This window comes from Crocodylus siamensis, chromosome 2 (assembly GCF_052110815.1).
Source record: "Crocodylus siamensis isolate JL-2025a chromosome 2, ASM5211081v1, whole genome shotgun sequence".
In the NCBI taxonomy this organism is placed as follows: domain Eukaryota; kingdom Metazoa; phylum Chordata; order Crocodylia; family Crocodylidae; genus Crocodylus; species Crocodylus siamensis.
In genome coordinates this window covers 173,280,090-173,300,231 of record NC_143396.1, presented here as the reverse complement: position 1 = coordinate 173,300,231, position 20,142 = coordinate 173,280,090, and the positions used below count along the sequence as shown (strand labels likewise).

Sequence of the window (20,142 nt, the reverse complement as noted above, 5' to 3'; positions counted from 1 at the left end):
AGCATAAATTTTCTACTTTTCATGCAGTAGTACAAAGCTTTTGTCTCTGGATTCATGGCCAAGAACCAAGAGAGGAAATGATTAAAATTGGGGGAGGGGGAGGTTCAATCCCCTCCTCTCCCATTCTCACTGAATTTTTAATATTATCAAATCATTTTTTTCCCCTTTTAAAAAAATGTTTGGGCCTACATTAAATAAAAGATTCTCTAAAATGTAATTTATTATGGCTGAGTTGTAATACACAATAGCTGTGATCAAAAACTGGCTCGGATTCTCATAACCCAGGATAACAGCAGGTGAACAGGAAAATGTATGTAACATATTGTAAATGCAAAAAAGATGAGTTTCAGTGTTCCTGATCTATGCTCTTCACTCCTCAGGCTACTAAGCTATTTGCTTCACTCACTAGAAATGCTGTTCTCATTGTCAAACTGATTCAGGCCAGCTATTGAGAACATCTTCTATGTGTAGCCATGTATTTTTGCTGTCTTCTGCAAATGTCTGGCATGGGGCTTAGTTCTCAGTGATCCTCTTCTTGCTTCCTCAGGGCCATTAAAATTCTATAATGAATTGCTGGATATCTCTCAGCAGGAAGCGGTGTCCTTTTCCCTGGCACAGAAAGAACTTGCCATTATTCACGGACCACCCGGCACTGGCAAAACCACCACGGTGGTGGAGATAATACTCCAAGCTGTGCAGCAGGGCCTGAAGGTAAGTGATGGGTGCAGGTGCCAGAGTGGCTACGGGCATGCTTGTTCTGCTGACTCATCAAGTACGCTCTGAAGTTTCTTATCACTGCTCAAATTAACTCCATCCTACTGCATTCCAGTGCAGCTTCTGAGATGGCCTGTATACCGTTGCTGATTGCCACTAGTGTGGGGATTTGGTGCCATGCAGAAAATGTGGCAGTGTGGTAGAGGAGTGCCGCAGGTTGCATTCACTCACAAGCTGCTGGCCACACTGACCCCTCCTACCACAGCATGGGGTACTGGGGAGACCATGAGCCTGAAAAGGGGACTGTGGTTACACCCCCTCTGGTGATGTGTCGGGGGTGGGAGGATCACTAGGTGAGGGGTGGGATCAGTGACCTCTGGTGGCAGCTGGGTCACAAGGGGTGACCTGTCATTGCTAAAAGGTTTCTGACCCTTGGATTAAGGTGTCTAGACTTCACAGTGATGGGAATTCTAGCAACACATAGATTCTTCTTCCCATTACAGTAGTCCCTAGAGACTCTAACTGAAATCATTAGCTATACAGTAGCTGTAGGTTTTTGCCATGCTTGGAGCTGTGTGCATACATTTTCTGGGAAAGATTCTGCTTTAACGAACTCCAGTCAGCACAGTGTTTGAAAGCCTCCATAACCCCTAGAGTTTATTCTCTGGCTCCTACATGAGAAGTATTGTTTTCCATCTCGTACTTGTGAAGAACTATGGCACAAAGAGATCTATTGACTTATGGCCCTGTCACCTGGGAAGTTTGTGGTTGAGTTGGGTGATAAACATAAAACTTTTGATGCCTCATCCACACCTTCACTACAGATGCATCCTTCCTTCCCATGGGGGGATGTTTTGGTTTTCTGGGTCGAGTAAAATGTGAGCATCTTTTGATGTTTTCTCCATATATCTGGCCTGCTGTGAAGTTTATGGAATGAGTCCATATGGAATGGAGATTTGTTCTTGACAAAAATGCAGCCTCTCTGGGAGTCAGTAAGTCAGCTCTGTCCTTTCTCTTGCAACATGTAGTCACAGGCATCGGGCCCAGAGGTTAGTGGGATGTCATACTGAGCAGGAGCTAGTGATCTTTGGCGAGCCCAAGCTTTGAGATGGAGAAGAGGCTTTGGCTCCCAGAGGCAATCAGTCCTCAAGGCTGCAGGTACATTTAAAAGTTGCTCTTTGTGGTGTGCAAGTATGTAGGGAGTGTGCCCCTCCACAAGTGTTCTTTACGTTGTGCAGTGGGAACCATAGAGATTTGTTGTGGAACAGAAATATTGTACATTGTGCTGTGCCAGATGTTCAGGGGCCTCTTCCCTGGAGGGACAGTCATGGTGCAAGAGATTGTGCTGCTGCAGCAAACCTATTGAGGAGCTGATGTCTCAGTTTGCCCTGAGGTGGCTCCTGCTTTTGGGAGTTCCCAAGGACAGCTGAGTGTGGAGCACTGTAGCAGGAATAATAGTAATTAGGTGTAGCAGGACACTAGGGTGCCTGCTACTGATAGTAGGAATAGTAGCCCTGAGTAGTAGAAAGAGGGGCTTAGCTGCCACTCACCAGGGCAGCAGGTGCCAGTTACCATGACAACTGATTGGGTCAGCTGACCGCCAGGGGGCAGGGCCTGGCCTTTATAAGCAGAGCAGGCTGAGGCCAGAGTTCAGTTCCCCTGCTGGCAGCCTGGGAAAAGGAGGGAGCTCTGTGTGAGCAAGCTGAGCACAACATTAGAGAAGCCTGGTGCCTGGAGAGCAGCCGCTTGGCAGTGCTGGGTGGAGGAGACCCTGATAAGGAGATACGTGAGAGTGTGAGCCAGGTTTTGCCTGGAACTGACGTTGGAGCCCCGGAGGGAGGGGGTTTTCCATGGTGCGTGGAAGTTGTGTTGGAACCCAGAAGGGGGAGTTTTCTGTTGTGGTTGGAAGTTGTGTTGTAACCCAGGAGAGGGAGATTTTGGTTTTGGGTTATTGTTATGACCGGAGGACTGGGCGAGGCTATAGGGGTGGAGGAGGCCTCAAGGCAGTAGAAGGGGGGGTTCCTAGCACCGCAGGGGCACTGTGTTGTGGGGTGTCCCAACCCCGACCCCAGTGTGGGAGACTAGCGGGACAGGCCCGGTGGGGCATAGGCCCAGGAAGGCAGGTCTGGGGGCCAGGTAAGGCTAAGGCTGCCTGAGCCCCAACTTTGGGAAGCCCGAGTCGGGCACAGGACCCAAGGAGGGGTCCGGGGGCCAGGTGAGGCTGAGGCTGCCTGAGCCCCAACTTTGGGAAGCCCGAGTCGGGCCTAGAAGGCCCCAGTGCGGGCGGGTGCGTGAGAAGCGCGGGCATAGAAGGCCCGAGTGCGGGCGAGGAGCACGAGGAGCGCAAGCACAGGCCCGAGTGCGGGCGAGGAGCACGAGGAGCGCAAGCACAGGCCCGAGTGCAGGCGAGGAGCGCGAGAAGCGCGAGCAAGGCCCCAGTGTGGGCGGGGAAGCGCGAGAGGCGCGAGCAAGGCCCCAGTGCGGGTGGAGAGCGTGAGAGGCGTGAGCAAGGCCCCAGAATGGGCGAGGGCGTGGACATTAAGCAGGCCCCAGTGGGGTCCTGTCTGTGGGTGAGAGGCCCCGGGAGGGGGCGCGGATGTTGAGCAGGCCCCGGGAGGGGGCACGGATAGTGAGCAAGGCTCCGGGAGAGGGCGAGCATAGGAAGAAGGCCCCAGGAGGGTGCGCGCATATAGAGTAGTCCCAGGAGAGGGCGAGTATAGGGCATAGAGTCCTGGCATAGTAAGGTGGGCACCGTGCCACAGTGGGCAGGAAGGCAGCTTCCTATTAATAATATAAGATCAAAGACGTGGCGGGCGAGACAGCGGGTGCATTCAAGACCCAAGTTGGCACAGGTAGGTAGGGCACTGGGGGAGGTCACGGCACCCCTGGAGGCCGTCCTGCCACAAGCACTCAGTGTGCTGATTGACTGTCCAGCTGCAGAATCTCACTCGCGCACTCGCACACACACACACACACACTCTCATACACACATACACTCTCACACACACACACTGGGAGCAAATCTACAGTGTGGTCAGTCCATTTACTCCTCAGATCTTTTCTCCAAGACCAGAATGGCTCATGACTATCCTTGTGCCCCACCCCATTCTAGCAGAGATGGAACTGCTGTATGGTGTTATCCTCCAAGATAAGAAGTCATGGTTTACCATTGCCTCTGTGGGCTGGTTTTGGGGGCATGGTGCAGTGCATTCCGGAATAACAGAGGACTGTACCATGCCCTATCATGTTCTAACTGGCCAGATGTTAAATCGTTTAATGTTTCACTTAATGTCTGGGATGTCATGGGCTATGTATGAGTTTCACACAACAAAAGCAACATTTGCCAGGGCCCTGGGACACTCACTCTTTTTGTGCAGTAGGAATGTCCCTGATTTCCATAAACAGTTGAACCCAACTACAAATAGCAGCTCTCCCTGTCACTGTTGCCATAATATTTGCCTTGCAGATATCTAAATCAGAACAAAATTAGAAGTGTGGACATGGCCTAAATTGAAATAGAGATGTTAGTGGTCAGTGATTATTTAAAACCTTGCCTTTTGTCTTATGGCAGCAGGCATCTTTCCAGCAATGTTTTGAAGCTGCAGAAATTTAAATGGTGGCTTTTCCTCTCACTTGTATTCATCAATCTTCTCTTCCCCTCCTCCATGCTCCACTGAGACTATCTGTGCTTTACATGTTCTTAACCAAAGGCTTTGCAGTCCTTTTGAAAGTAATTATAGCATTTTGTTTGATCTTCCAGGTCCTGTGCTGTGCCCCATCAAATGTGGCAGTAGATAATCTAGTGGAGAGACTTGCTGCTTACAAAGTGAGGATTCTGCGCTTGGGTCACCCGGCTCGTCTCCTGGAGTCCATCCAGCAACATTCCCTGGATGCGGTTTTGGCCCGTGGAGATAATGCCCAGATCGTAGCTGACATCAGGAAGGATATTGACCAGGCATTTGTATGTGTCTCATTTGCTCACAACATACTTTCTCTGTAGTATGAACACTTTCTCAATAATACTTGTATTGCCAAACAGTGCTCTGCATTTGTGTTAACATGTCAAGCACTTTATACCTCAATCATAACTTCTTTTCTACTTCCTGCTCACTTGAGATCATAGGAAAGTAGGGCTGGAAGGGTCCTAACAAAGTCATCTAGTCCAGCCCCTGCTCAAGCCATGGTCATCCCAGATTAAACCATCCCAGTCAAGTGTTTGTCTCCCCTGCTCTTGAAAATGTCCAGGGATGGAGATTCCACAGCTTCTCTAGGTAGCCTATTCCAATTTTAACCAGTCTTGTAGTCACAAAGTCCAATCTAAACTTCCTCTGTTGTAGTTTGAGGCCAGTGCTCCTAGACCTGTCCCTTACAGCAACAGAGAGAAGTCTGTTTTCATCCTCTTTATAATTGCTCTTCAGGTATTTGAAGAGAGAGATTTGAAGGTAGGCAGCAGCTCCAGTGTGCAATTAAGCATCAGACTCACCTGTCTTTTTAAAGAGCAAATGGAAGAAAAAAACAGGCCTTAGATTTATTGCAAATTAATTATAGTGCAAATAGCTTAAAATGATACTTGGATTAATTGTATGAGCATGGTTTCATGCCTGTAAGGATCCCTGAAAGTGAGATATGGTGATGAGTTTGGACCTGTGCTGCAGGTCATTTAAGCAATGTATATAGCACAGATTCTTAAGCCTGGGGTTTACCTTTGCTTGCGTGGGAGGGATTGTTGTAAGGCCTACTAAAGGTTAAATATAATACACTCTAGAAAACTGTTTGTGTAATCAATTTACTATGGTTCAAAAAGAACACTATAGCTGTCCTTTCCAAAAGGGCCCGGAAGTGGGGGTAAGAACAGTGGAACTTGAGTTAGGGGGCCCAGCTAGAGAAAAGGGGTGGAAGTTGGGAAGGCCAAGACCCTGGCAAACGATTAGAGGCCTGACATTGTATGGGGGCAAGTTGTCCCATTACAGTGATTAACCAGTAATACCTGCAAAACCTGGGCATGGCTGTAGGGGCAGAAGGAAACCACAAAATTAGCCCTTAATGTAAGTAGGGCCTCAGAGAACAAGAACTAAAAGTGAGCGAGCACCCTAGGTTCCCCAGCCTCCCCTCATTACTTTTAATATCAAGGTGTGGCAGGAGAGGAAGCAGGGTGAGACCCTGGGGCTAGGTACAGACAGTCAGAAACCCGAGGCCGAGTCAATTCAGTCTTTGCAGGTTAGTTTAAGCTGCACAGATTACATTCAAACAGAAGTAAACAGACACTTTGATTCAGGAAATGTAGCCCTGTGTCTGCAGTGCCTCAGGCCAGAAGCTGGGGCGGGCGCTACAGCACGGCTTTCTGGCTGTGTGTTCACTTCCTCTTCCCTGCTGCCTTTGCCGTTTCTGGAATTTGCAGTCCAGAATTACAGTAGCAGGACTCTGCCGGGTTGCTCATTACTTCCTTTTCCTGCTTCCAGGTGCCTCTTGGATTTGTAGTCCACAGTTGCAGCCAGCAGTAAGTTTGAGCAGGGAAAGGGGTGCTTAACCCTACACCCTGGGCCCAGACCCTAGCTGGGGTTTGCCTGGGGGGAGGCAGTCCCTCCCCTGTAGGCTGGGCTGCATCCCCCATCAGCTGACCCTCACTGCTCCAGCTAGGGAGCAGAGGGGCAGGACCATACCTGCTCTCTGGAGTAGACAACACAGCCCAGCCCAGGGCTGGAAAGCATGCTGAGGGACTCTGATTTAACTTGAACCAGGAAGAGGTCTGGGGCAGAAGTTCCATAAACTGGTTTGACCCAAATTAGTTAAGTTGGATACTGCATTCCACCAGGTTTATCTTAAACCAGTTTCAGCCATTTTAAACTGGCTTATGTGCACTGAGCTTGTGTTCTGTTATACGTTTAAACTAGGGCTGTGCAAAGCTTCAGCTGGTGATTCGATTCGGAGGAGATTCAGCCGGATTTGGTGGCCAAATCTCTGAATCAAATCAGGGGACCAATTAAAAGGTCTGAATTGATTCAAAGCTCTCCGAATCTTTGGAAAACATGCGGAGAGCTTCAATGATTCAGACAGTCCCCAGTGGCTGCAGCAGGGAGCTGGTAAGTAGGAGCAGGAGAGGGGGAGCTGGAGGGAGGGACAGGACTATGGGAGGCGTTGCAGTCCACCTTCCCTTTCCCATCTTCCCCAACACCTCCCTCCCTCTCCCAGGTTGTTGGTCTGGCACCTTTCTCTAGTCCTACCTTTTACAGTGGGAATAGAGCAAAATGTTCAAATGATTAAATAACTTCATCATTCGATATCTGATTGCCTTGAAATTTCCTCCCATCTCCAGCCCCTGGGAGAAAAACTGAAGGGAGCTATTGAAAATCGTAACTATTTTTTAAATGAGTTTTAACACTATTAAATTAGTTTGACATTTTGAATTAGGACATGAAGGTTCAGTAGATGTTATTGCATTTTTCCCTCCCTTCCTGACAGCAGCCTTGCACAGGATGCCTTCACCATGGCAATAACGCACCATGAAGGAAGATATTTGCCTCAGCTGAAGTATCTTCTTCTCTAAGCACACACAATACATCTTGTTACATCTGCCTGCAAATACTTTGCTGTGTACGAAGATAGATCCTTCCCTAAAGTCTTTGCTTTTTTACCCTAAATCTGTGGAATAAAAGACCTACTCAACAACCTTTTTCTAGATCTGTTACTCCCCCCTGCTCCCGGCTTCTGATAAAATACTGATTTTTCCAGTAAGCTCTTGGTGTCAACAAACTGTCTTTGCTGCAATCAGAAACATCTTCAGACATTGTATGGCTGCAGACATTGCAATGCTTTTTTTGGTGCAGGCTGGATGTGGCTTACAAATCCATAAACCTTCATCTGGAGCCATTGCTAAGGCAGCAGCTTACTTAAGTTCTTTAGTCAAGGCTATGCATCATCCTGCATTCCTGCCGCTGTCTTGGAACATGTTTACAGTACAAGCATCTGGGAGCTATAAAGGAGTCTTTCTTGGTGGGCAGGTTTCCTGGGAGTCTTAAGGTTTCTGCAGGTTGACCTCAGAAGCAGGACTGAGCTCCACGGTTAATAAGTATCCTCAGCCAGGGAACAGTCTCATAAAATGAATGGATTGCTTAGTATTTGCCTTGACAAGGACTTGGGTTGTTTTCACATCTAATAAGCTTTTTTTTATGATGTCTTAAGCCATTTCATGTCTTTCCAATTTGCAAGTTATTTGCTGCTTTGCTTGGGGGTGAGCTGAATAAATGGGGAGATAGTGACTGATGTGTACTTTGGGTCTTGCGATTTGCCATAGCAGGGTGGAAAATTGAGAGAAAAACAGGGATTCATGGGTACTTGGGTTTCCTTTCTTCTTCCTCCTGAAAAGGGGACCTCAAGCAGCTGATGGCCTGTGTTCCAGAGTGACTGCTATTGGGAGGTATTTAAAAAGACATATGCCTGCTCAAGTTCTGAAATGCGGACTCAAAAGGCTCAGTACACCCTGTGCTTTTATTGACTGGGTCACATACCTATGAAATCCTCCAGATTTGTTCTCTTCTTCCTTCGCCTAGTGGATTTATGCTGCCACCTTTCATTTACTTTAAAAAAAACTGAAATTCTCTTCAGGACCCATCTTTGTGCATTTGTTTGAAAGTGTCTGGCAAAATGGGGTCTTGGTTTGGCTGAGGCTTTTGCATGCTACTGCAGTGTAAATTTATGAGCAGTGGCATGATGTTATGTAGCTTTCACAGTATACTTTAACACTCATAGAGGCACTCAGGTAGCTTCCTAGCCCCTACTCATATACCATAGCAGGAAACTTGGAAATACTGAACAAGGTCAAACGTGTATTGGCTGAAAATGAACAAGGTACCATATTGAGGCAGTCTCCTGCTCCCTCCCTCAGACCATCTTTACTTCAGCATCCCTCCTCCTGCCCTTCATGTTCTCATCCTTCCAATACTACTACTACTACTGCTACTACTACTAATACTACTAATAATAATAGGAGCACTATAGGCCCTAGAGGGCCTTCGCTGTCTCCACTATCTTCCTCCATTCCTGGCTGTTGTGTACCTTCATCCTCCAATCATCCATATTTAATTTCTGTAGGTTTGACACTTCATCACCTAGTCATCTTCATCTTGATCTTCTAGGTCAGTGTTTTTCAACCAGTGGGACTTGAAGGTTGCATAGGTGGGACTTCAACTCATTGCCTGATTGAAAAAATCAAAGTTGTTTGCACTTCAGATAGATGAATCAACAGATATCTCAAATAGTGCAGTTTTGTGGGGATTTGTTTTTATCATGGTGGGACCAGGGTTTTTTGACACAATGTTTGGTTGGACATAAGATGCAAAAGGCTGAGAACCACTGTTCTAGGTGACCTTCTTCCCTCCAGTACCCTGGGGAGCACTTTCTCTGGTGCCCAGATCGTTTCCATTGTTTCAAAGTGCCCCAGCTGCTATAGCAGTTGTTCTCTGATTTCCTGTCAGGGTTAAGTTTTTGTATAATTGATAAAGCTCATTGCTGCTTCCTGTGAGCCATTCTTGTGTTATGTGATCATACTATCTATGCACCTAAGATTTTCCATAAGATCTTCTTTTCAAAATGAATAGTTGCATCTCATTTGCTTGTGAGATCACCTAGGTTTGACTGCCCTAGGTTATACATGGCTTGATTATAGCTTTACAGACTTGCCTCATTCTTCCTCCCTTATTTTTTCTGTCCTCTGCCTTGTCCTTTTCACCAACTCATTTTTTTCCTTTTTCTCATTTCCTTTGCGTCTCCCAAACTCCCCTCTCTCCAGAATAATTATGGAATTAACACCATATTTGAAAATCACTGTTGTGTTCACTCTATACATTCTCTGCCTTGTCTACCTCTAGACTGTAACCTTGCTGGGACAAGGACTGTATTACTCTACAATGCTTATTGCCATGGGGCTCTGATTGTGGTAATGCAGTAATAATGACTTCTTATGGGTCCCCTTAGGTGCATGGATTTTATGTGCAGGATTTAAAGACAAGGATAATGGTAAAGAGAATTCAGTCTTCCTACAAGCTTACTCTGTGCTCCAAAGGGTACCTTAGGGCTGTGCTGCCAGGCTTTTGATGTTGCCTTTGCTCTGTGGTGCGCTCTTGACTGCGGTCTCTGCTGAGATCCACTTGGCTCTTTGCATCCTAAGGACATTAGGAGAAATCTAGGTGCAGTTATACTAGATAGTTTACTAGCTGTTTTAGTTTGACCAGATCCCTTTCCAGAGCAAATGTTAAAGCACAATGTACTAGATCCTGAGACTTTCCTAAATCCTGTCTGCTTCCTGAAGTTCTGTGAGGAAGAGAATTTAGCATCACTAGTTACAGCCAGCTCTCCATCCACTTGCTCACTTCCATACCAAACTTCTTACTGGAGCAGTATGGGTGAATGGCATTTTTGTAGTCTTTCCAGGCTTCTCTTCTAATAAGTTTTAGCCTCCAGGGAGATAAACGATTCCCAAAGTTGTTTTCCATTTGGGAAAGCATAATTGCTGAGGAAGAGGTTAGTGCCTTTCCAAGATAAATTACAATGGCAGGTGGCTTCATCAGTCTATCACAACCACCAAAGTTTAGCTGTGGATGTTCTGGGAACCAATGGGCTTTTTTTTTAACCTCATAACTAAAAAAACCCCCCCAAACTCTTGATGTTCTGTTCAAAGAGATTGTTCTGAATCATTTGCACATGGTCATATACAATTATTAAAAAGTGTAGAGCTGTTGCTTAAGGCAGAGAAGTACAATCATTTAGCATTTTTATTTAAAAGGTGCTTCTAGCTTTACTGTCTGCCCTGAGTAAGAGTCAGCTCATGGCCTTAGCACTCCAAAAGCTGAGCAAGGAGAAATTGCTTTTTGGAGCCTTTCAGCTCTTCTTCAGTTTTCCTCTTACTTTGGCAAAGGAGTAAGGCCTCGGCTGTCCATTTGGCCTTGTTCAGATTGCTCCCTCTGTGTCTGCCAAGCCAACTACATCAGCTAGTGATTGGAGAGTAGTGGAGGGGAGAGAATGAGGTCAAGCTTACTGTTGTTCCTTGTCCTTTTCTGTCTCCCCTCCACAGTCATTTCCTTCCTGGAGGAGCACTGGGCAAAGGGGCAGGGGAGGTATGAGGGTTTTACCTGCTCTTTATCATCTGTGTCCCCAGTTAAGAGCTGTGCTGGTAGTATCTTCAGACCTGTGAGTTTAATCATCAGCTGGTTAAAGCTGAAAAAGACTGAGTGGTATTGAGAAGTGCTTGACTAATCTCTGGAAGGGATCATTATGCAGAAGAATGCATTTGGACTGTTTGATCAGCAGTCCAGCCTTGATTTTTCTGTGTCGGTTTTGATTGTATGAGTTTATCAGTCTCTTTTCAAAAACCATAGAGCCACGTTCTGTATGGGAAGCTACATTGCACTGGGGAAAAATGCCTTTCAGGACACACAAATGTGCTAGCTTGAACAGATCAAGATTGGGTAATGGATTATGTTGTCATAAAGTTCTAGATTCCGTACTGCAGGCCTTACTCGCGTAATAGTCAAGAGAGTAAAACATTTACATTTGGTTCCCAGAGCAGTCTTATTTTTAATGGAGTGCTATTGAGTAGAATCTGCCAAACTGCACTTAAGCTAGTGTCTGCTGTTCTGATTATTAAATGGGCCACTAAAAGGCTCTGAGGGAAGCAAGTGTGTTGGATCAAGTCTGCTGGACCAGAGGCTCTGGGTTTTTTTTAATTTTAATTTTTGAATTCCATGTTGCAGGCCAAGACCAAAAGGACTCAAGACAAGGGAGAGAGAAGCCATTTTCTAAATGAGATAAAGACCTTGAGGAAGGAGCTGAAGGAGCGAGAAGAAACTGCTATGACTACAGTCCTTACCAAGGCTGATGTTGTTCTTGCCACAAACACAGGTTAGAGACATGGTTTTCTCCTTTGCACAAATATTAGGTCAAAAGAGGTGTGGTTAGAGATGACCAGTCTGAAGTAGTAGTGCATGATGAAGCTTCATGTGGTTTGAAGGGTTTCTTGCAGGTAATCTGTAATAGAATAAGAAACATGCAAAATACTTACGTCTGGTTACCTGCTTTGCTATTAGAATCACTTTACTAGTTACAAAATGGATGAGGTAACATAAACTCAGGTTATCTAGTCCAGCCCTCTGCTGAAGACAGGATCATGCCATGCTTAACCTACACTTTAAAAACTTCTAGTCACAAAGAATCCACCACTTCTGTAGGTTACCTCTTTTAGTGCTCAACCACCCTTGTAGTTTAAAAGTTTTGCTTAATATCCAACCTAAATCTTTCTCATTGCAATTTAAATCTGTTACTTTTTGGCCTCTCTCCCACTGGACATAGAGGAAAATTGATCTGAATTTTCTTTTATCACAGTCCTTTTCTAATTTGAAGACTGTTATCGAATCTCCTTTCACTCTTCTGTCCTTCAAATAATCTCAGTTCTTCCAACCTTATTCTAGATGCCATGTTTTCTAGGGATCTGTTAATTTTTGTTGCTGTCCTGGACTCTTTCTAATTTGTCCATATCTTTCTTAAAGTGTAGTGCCCCAGACTGGATGTAGTACTGCAGGTGAAGTCTCACCAGCACTGAACAGAGTAGATCTCTGTGTGTTGAGTTTGTATGCTTCATAATGCCCATATAAACCCAGAATAGATGGAAGTCTTGCATGTTTAACATAGTTCTGTAATTATTAGCTTTTCCATATGGCATCTGTCTTCCATTCTGTCTGTGCCCCCTCTCCTACCATTTAGCAGTGTAGGAAAGAAAGGATGGTTGTGATTCCCTGGCACCTGTTGTGATTATGACCTGCAGACTAAGAATTCGTAATCCCAATGTCTCTACGTTAACTTCTTTCATGGTGTTTTTAATAGTGATAGACCAATTGCACTGAACCGTCCTCTGACCTGACACCTACTTTGTCTGTATTGATTATGTATCTTGTAAGCTTTTTGGGGCAGGGACAGGGTCTCACGATGTATTTGTCTGAGGCCTTCTACAATGGGATCTTGATCTCATCTGGGGTCATGTTGTGTTCCTGCAGTACAATTAATAAACCATAATGATACCATAATAATGCTTGCCCTTTGTAACCAGAGTGCTACGTACCAAAGCAAGAATGGTCTGCTATCAAGGCAATAAAAACATCCTGTGAAAAGTAATTTTTACAAAGGCCTCTTCACATGCATTCTCCTCTGCTGCTTATAAATCAGCCAGCCAAACCTGTGAAATGTCCTGGCCTTTATGAGGATCAGCTCCTTATAAATGCAATGTTTATACAGAATTATATGTTGCATTTTACAGATCTGTAAATGACATGAGCTCTTCTATGAGTCTTACAGATGGATTGAAGCCAGTTCAGTTAGATATAGGAACGGGAAAAGAGTGCCCAGAACAGATTTGCAAGTAAAACTGAACAAACTGACTTAAACTGATTCAATACGGACAAGTGCAGGGTACCGCACCTAGGGAGAAAGAACCAGCAGCATACCTACAGGCTGGGGAACTCCCTTCTCATCAGCACAGAGGCAGAAAAGGATCTTGGAGTCATTATAGGCTCCAAGATGAACATGGGCTGCTGATGTGGGGACGCAGTCAGGAAGGCTAACTGCACCTTGTCATGCATCCACAGATGCATCACGAGCAGGTCCAAGGAGGTGATCCTCCCCTTCTATGCGACACTGGTTAGGCTGCAGTTGAAGTACTGCGTCTAGTTCTGGGCGCCGCACTTCAGGAGGGATGTGGACAACATGGAGAGGGTCTAGAGGAGGGCCACTCGCATGATCAGGGGGCAGCAGGGCAGGCCCTAGGAGTGGAGGCTATGAGACCTGAACCTGTTCAGCCTCCACAAGAGAAGGCTGAGAGGGGATCTGGTGGCCATCTATAAACTGGCCAAAGCAGACCAGCAGGCAATGGGAGAGTCCCTGTTCCCCCGAGCACTACCGGGAGTAACAAGGAATAACGGCCATAAGTTGATGGGGAGAGTAGATTCAGGCTAGATATCAGGAGGCACTACTTCACAGTCAGGGCAGCTAGGATCTGGAGCCAACTTCCAAGGGAAGTGGTGCCCGCTCCTACCCTGGGGGTGTTCAAAAGGAGGCTAGATAGACACCTAGCCGGGGTCATTTGACCCCAGCATTCTTTCCTGCCCATGGCAGGGGGTTGGACTTGATGATCTGCTCAGTTCCCTTCCCACCCTACCTACTATGAAACTATGAAACAGTTGTAGGGAGGAGATTCACAAATATTTGATTCTTTTGTAAGCACAAAAGCAGTTTTCAGCCCTACATGTGGGCTCATTTTTCAGAGACATTTCAACTTCAGTAATGCCAGTGCTCCAATTAAAATGGGTTTTTAATATGAACAGTATCCAAGAATGAGCTTTAGATTCTACCTTTGCTTCTTAAATTTTGCTTTTTGTGCTGTACTGGTTATTTATTTTGATGTGTATTTCTAGAGAATAACATTAGCTATCTGAAATTTGATCTCTGCTACTCAGTATTTTGAATCGAGTGGCATTTCTGTTTCCTGATTGGATCGTTTATGTGACTGGCCAACACAATTTATGCACTTATTTGATTAGCTCCATAATCATCCAACCAAGAAACAAAAATAATACCTTACAATTTATGAGAGTAACTTAAGTATTGAACATACCAAGCCTGTGGGCACATAAGATGTCTTTAAGCACATAAAGCATCCAGCAAAATCAACAGGACTATTCACGTGCTTATAGATAAGCATTTGCCAAAGAGATTTCCTACAGCAGAGCTCAATATGGCAACAAATACCATGTGTAAATATTGATTGTTCAGGAACTATTTGCTGAAGGAAAGTGTGAATAGATTGAAGAATTTCACAGGATATCCATGAAACCCAGCCTCTGCCCTCACCATCCCTCCTCCCTCCCCAATTCCTTTATTTGTTTGGAGTCAGTGGGCGCATCCACACATGCAGGCACATGCGCTTGCAACAGCTCAAATAGGGCCGGCCCAAATTTGAGCCAGGGATTTTTGCCTTGGCGTATGTGCCTGGACATGAACTTTGCTGTGGACCAAGTTGTGCCACTTGGGGCAAAATAACCCCACCCAGCTCCTCCCTGATCTGCAGCCAGGGGGAGCTAGCTAGTATAAAAACCTGCCCTGGTGAGAAGCTCAGGGCTGCTTGCCCTCAGGAGCTTCTGAGGCCCAGGCCACTTGGTACCTGGGGACACTAGCCCTTGTGCCAGCTGGACTGCTGAAGCAGCCCTAACTTGGAATGGCCCCTGCCCCCTCTACCCACTGCAGCAGTCTGGTAGTGGGGGCTGCTGCCTGGCTGTGACCTGCTGCCACCTGCGACAGCTTGTGGCCCCAAGGCTGCGTGCCTGCCAGACCCGGATGGTGACTGCACAGGTGCAGCAGAGGCATCTGCACCTCTGGGCCAGCTGCCAGTGGGCTGCAGCTGCATAGTTGGCCTCTGTGTGGCACTACTGTCATGTGTGCCGCCGCCCTGCTATCTGGGCAGCTATTGCCTAGAAGATGTTGTCAGTGTGTTGGCCTGCTTTGAACTGTCAAAGCATGTCCTTCTGGCCTCAAGTGGCCAGGAGGTCAGCCACTTCCAGATGGGTCCTGGGTACCAGCCCTGAGCAGGCTCCACTGCCTGGGTCCTGCCACTTGCCTCACTAGCAGGAATTCTGGTGGTCCCTATTTAAAACTGCAAAATCCCTGATAAAAGAATCCCAAATTCACTCTTTAAAAAAACCCCAAATCCATGTTCTTCCACAATTAAAATGAGAGAGAGAGATATCAGTTGGGCAATGTTTTGTTGATATATTTACAATGTTAGAGCATTTTGGATACATACCAGTGTCTCAATCATTATAATAAAATAAATTCTAAATATCTATACATTTTGATGTGTGCTTTTGGTTTTCTTATTATAGAATAATTAGAGCCCCTCCCCGAGCCCTTCACTAATGAGGATGTGGGGACAAATGCCCCTGCAGCAATAGTTCCTGCCAGCAGGTCTCATCCTGGGGCTACAGCCCCTGCACTGGCCCACTCCTCCCCCTTCCCCACCCCCCCCAAAATGGCCCACAACTCACCTTCTCCACAGCAGTGACCATGGGCTCTCAGGGCCTGCTGCAGCCAGAGCTCCCAGTGGCACGGCACTTCCCTGGTGCCTCAGAGGCGGTGCTGCCTGTCCTGCTTGTCCTGGGGCTGGTAGAGCTCGACCCAGGGCTGTACTGCTTCAGGCAGCACTGGGGCCATTTGCGCTGTCAGGCTGGGCCAGTTCTATGGCAGCAGGCCCAGCTCAGCATGCAGGCACTGTGTCTTGCACCGAGCCAGGTCCTGCCAGCATTGCGGCTGCTTGCGCCATCAGGTCGATCCAGTTCCATGGTGGCAGGACCCGACTCTGCACTCAGGGACCACGTGTTGCACCAAGCTGGGTCCTGCCGCCGTGAACAGGTCCACCCTGACAGCGTGAGTGGGCCCAGCACCAGCGGGACCTGACTCAGCCCGACATGCAGTCCCTGTGCTCTGAGCCGGGTCCCACCACCATGGAACTGGCCCAGCCTGATGGTGTAAGTGGCCCCAGTGCTGGCTGAAGCAGCACAGCCCTGCGCCGAGCTGCACCAGCCCTGGGACGAGTGGCACAGGTAGCACTGGCTTAGCCACCGGGGAAGCGCTGTGCCCCACTGGGGGCTCTGGCTGCAGCAGGCCCTGAGTGCCCCATGGTCACTACTGCAGGGAAGGTGAGTTGTGGGCCGTGGGGGGGGGCTGCAGCCCCAGCAGGTGGGGGCAGGTGGGGACCCGTCCCTCCTAAGCAGCCCCCACCCACAGTTTCCCTCCCCCCCTACCCTCTAGCCACACAGCCCCAACTCCAGTCCCCTACACCGCCCATCCCTACTTGGGCCTGCATCTGGGTTGCTACAGCCTGTAGCGCTCCTTGCCCTGCACATGCTGCATTATCAGGGCAAAGGGCAGCCATAGAGATGCTCTGGCTGGCTACCAGAGTGACTCTGTGGAGGACTCAAGCCTCTGTTTGCCCTTCTTTTCCCCATATTTTATTTTGATACCTTGATCTCCTGGTATCAGATTTTGAGCCTGCGCTGCCCATTTACAGTGTGGGGAATGTTTTTTTGTTTCCAGCATATGTCTTGCAGCATCCCAAACTGCCGCAAGAGGTGTGTGTGCGCTCATCTGGATGCACCCAGTGACTCCATTTTAGCTGTAACTCTAAATAAAGGAAATTGTGCTGACTTTTTCTTTTATAGTAAATCTACCAGTCCATGCCTACCAGTGCAGTAGAGTTTTCCATCTGCAGTCATACAACTCTGCTGGCTTGTTAGCAGTTGTGAAATGGAAGGAACTTGGCCTTCTCAAAAACCCCTTTGTAAAAAGAACCAGTAAATCAATGCACGAAATCCAGCATAACTGTGACTTTTACAAAGATCTTGGCTGAAGCATCAATACCACCAGAGGTCCAGACCAGTGTGGCATCCTTCCGGATGAGCTCAGCAGGATTTATTCATGCAGACTGCTCTCTGTTGCTAAGCCAAACAGGAGGAAAGCTGACTCACTGCCCTCCTGGGGGACATAAGTGACCTTTAGTTAATGGGAATTCAGTGACTTAGTCCAACTAGAGCAGCCAGTTAGGAATAGGGTGCATCTGCCTATACAGTTATGCTTTGTGTGGGCTTCATTGACATCAGTGATTCTCAACCAGAATGCCATGGTACCCTGAAGTTCTGTGAAATCCTTTAAAGGTACCATGGGGATCCATTCAATATTAGCACTGTTAGGTGTGCAGACACGTGGTTCACAAGATAAACCCAGAGATTTCAGATTAGAATCCATAGTGGCAAAATATTCTGACCTGTTGTCTCAGTTCTTTGCAACTGAGGATTGATCCATTATTTTTCCGTAGTCAAAAAACGAGTGAAAGCTAAGAGTTGGCGTTTTCCAGGGTTTTCTTGAGCTTAAAAAGATTGAGAGCCATGGATCTGGATAATTTTGCAACTGTTGTTATCAAGTTACATATCCCACAGAACTGTACTGGATACATATATACTGAGAAAGTTTTGCTTAAGAAAAATGAATTCTATTGATGCTGACAAACTATTGCATAAATCCAGTGTGCCTGGTGTGATCCCAGATTGTACAGACAGGACTGGATAATAAGAAAGTTAAATCATATCTCATCAGAGTGGCATTCATCAGTTTTACAATAGCACAGGATCTTTCAAAAACTAATGTTGTTGCTCTGAATAACAAAGCACTTGTCTACCACAGCTGGCTCTCAAATTCTGCCCTGTTCTCTCTCTTCCATCTTCTTTTATTATTTATTTCTCAATTATTTTCAGTGCCTCTTATGTGCAGCTCTGATCCATGGCCCATAAAGGCATCAAATTATTTTTGTGACTGGACTCTGATAGTGCCTGACTTAGGGTGGGGAAGCCTGTTCTCAACAGTGAACACACATAATAAAAAGACCTGAAAAGTTCCATGCCCAAATTGCTGTTTACAGCATCTTGTACTGCACACTATCATAGATGCTCTCAGAAGTTGGTGTGCAGGATCAGTGCAGTTGGTGTTGCTAGCAGCTCTATGATGCATTGTTGAGAGGACACATATATTAGATAAGGTCTTTTCTGATAAAGATAGGTCCTTCCCACCCCTCGCACCAAAGTATCTCAGAGCACATGTAGGCAGACCTCGTGTCTGTTTCCCTTTTGCTTTTGGTTGTGAATAGTTTTGTTTGTTTAAGTGAGCAGAAGAAAAGAGGGTGTTCGTTAGTATTTTTACTCTGCTTCTGCTTTGATGTCTTATTGGAGCATATTGTTCTATTTATCATCTGTGTTTTGTTGTTGTTTTTAAGGTGCTTGGATGCCTTTGGGCATAGATGCCAAAGCAAGAAGCATAATCAGAAGATGGTAAAAAAAGAAGTCCATTTTCTTTTTGCTGGACTGGAGAACTGAGCTTGTAATTCACTGTAGATTTTACCTACTTTTAAGAACCACAGTTTAATTTGTGTGTGTTTTGTGTGTGATGACGATCTTTAAAGAAATAAGTTTGTTTGAGCTTATATTCTTTTTTTAATTAGGTGCTTCCCCTGATGGCCCCTTGAAGCTACTTCCTGAAAATCACTTTGATCTGGTGGTGATCGATGAATGTGCCCAGGCTCTTGAAGCAAGCTGCTGGATACCTCTGCTGAAAGCCAGAAAGTGCATCCTGGCTGGGGATCACAAGCAGCTACCACCAACAATCATATCTCACAAGTAAGGAGCATTTTCACAGTTTCTAAACCTCCCATTCATTATTCAGACATGATAAACGTTGTAAAGTTTCACACAAGAAAGAGTTTCATTAACGTGAAGTGGTTGACTCGTGTACTCCGCTGGCTGGTTTTAATGACACATTCATAGATGCAATAGACTTGCCTCAAGCAGGGCCCCAGTTAAAGATTCATTCAGACAGCAGGCTGTTTCATCCAGGTGAGTTAATGTTACATTCGGCTGACTAATCAATGCACTGCAAAGGTGTTGCGCTTCTGTATGATCTTAAGAGATGCAGCATCTTGTGCTTTGTACATGCTGGATGACTGGGTAATACAGGGTTTGTAAGATGAGGACAAGAGCTATGAGTTTGCACTGGAGCCTGGTGATCTTTTGTTGAACTAACTTTTTAGAAGGTGTTTAAACCTGGCATTGAGCTGCTGAGTAAATGATGCTTGTTCAGAGTGGCAGGGGCAGCTTGCTAATGCCATCCAGGTGTGGTGTGACCCTCTGATCAAAACTAGGGCTCGTACAATGGAGACTTCAGAAGACTCTAAAAAGTCCAGCTGGTAGGGGAAAGCTTTTCTGGAGGACAGGGGTACATTATTTGAGCAACCAGCAAAGGCAGCCCCCTAACAGTGAGAATCATTGTCCTTGGCCTGCTGTGTGTGCTTTGTTTACAGCTAGGTAGGTGAAGCATCTGCTCCAAGGACCCTGTTGTAACCCACAGAGTGTGTGCAAAAGAGCAGAGATACAGCTGCTGTGGGAACCTCACCACCACAGAAAAATCTGGCAGTTCAGCTCATTAGTCCTTCTAGTCCTTTTATCTGATGTGTAGAGTAAACACATGCCTGTAGGATCCAGAAAAGTAAAGGAGAGCAAGTCAGTCAGATGTAGGAACTGGAAAGAGATCTTAGAAAGAAGAGGGGAATGTGCATGGAATACCACTACAGCATGGCTCAAGTGCAGAGCTGACATAGTGAGCAAGCAGTGGACAGACAGGAGGCTTTTTAAGGGAGGGAAAGAGGAACACACATAGCTTAATGGTGAATTGTAGTTTAAGACAGTTATCAGCTGCAGGCCAGAATGACCCAGCTCAAGCCATAGAAGGCATGCATTATAATTCTGATGCTGCCACTGCTTCTGCTTTTCCAGCTGTGGTGCAGAAGTCCCC

At 46.4% G+C, this 20,142-nt stretch overlaps 1 protein-coding gene across 1 annotated transcript in view; it reads left to right on the top strand.

The window, feature by feature from the left end:
• Window positions 1–20,142, top strand: part of IGHMBP2 (immunoglobulin mu DNA binding protein 2) — a 129,345-nt gene that overhangs the window by 24,818 nt on the left and 84,385 nt on the right. Inside the window, exons 5-8 of the mRNA XM_090032338.1 lie at window positions 548–711; window positions 4,475–4,675; window positions 11,460–11,607; window positions 18,797–18,971. Of these exons, the coding sequence (XP_089888464.1) occupies window positions 548–711; window positions 4,475–4,675; window positions 11,460–11,607; window positions 18,797–18,971 (688 nt within the window). The remainder of the gene's footprint in view (window positions 1–547; window positions 712–4,474; window positions 4,676–11,459; window positions 11,608–18,796; window positions 18,972–20,142) is intronic.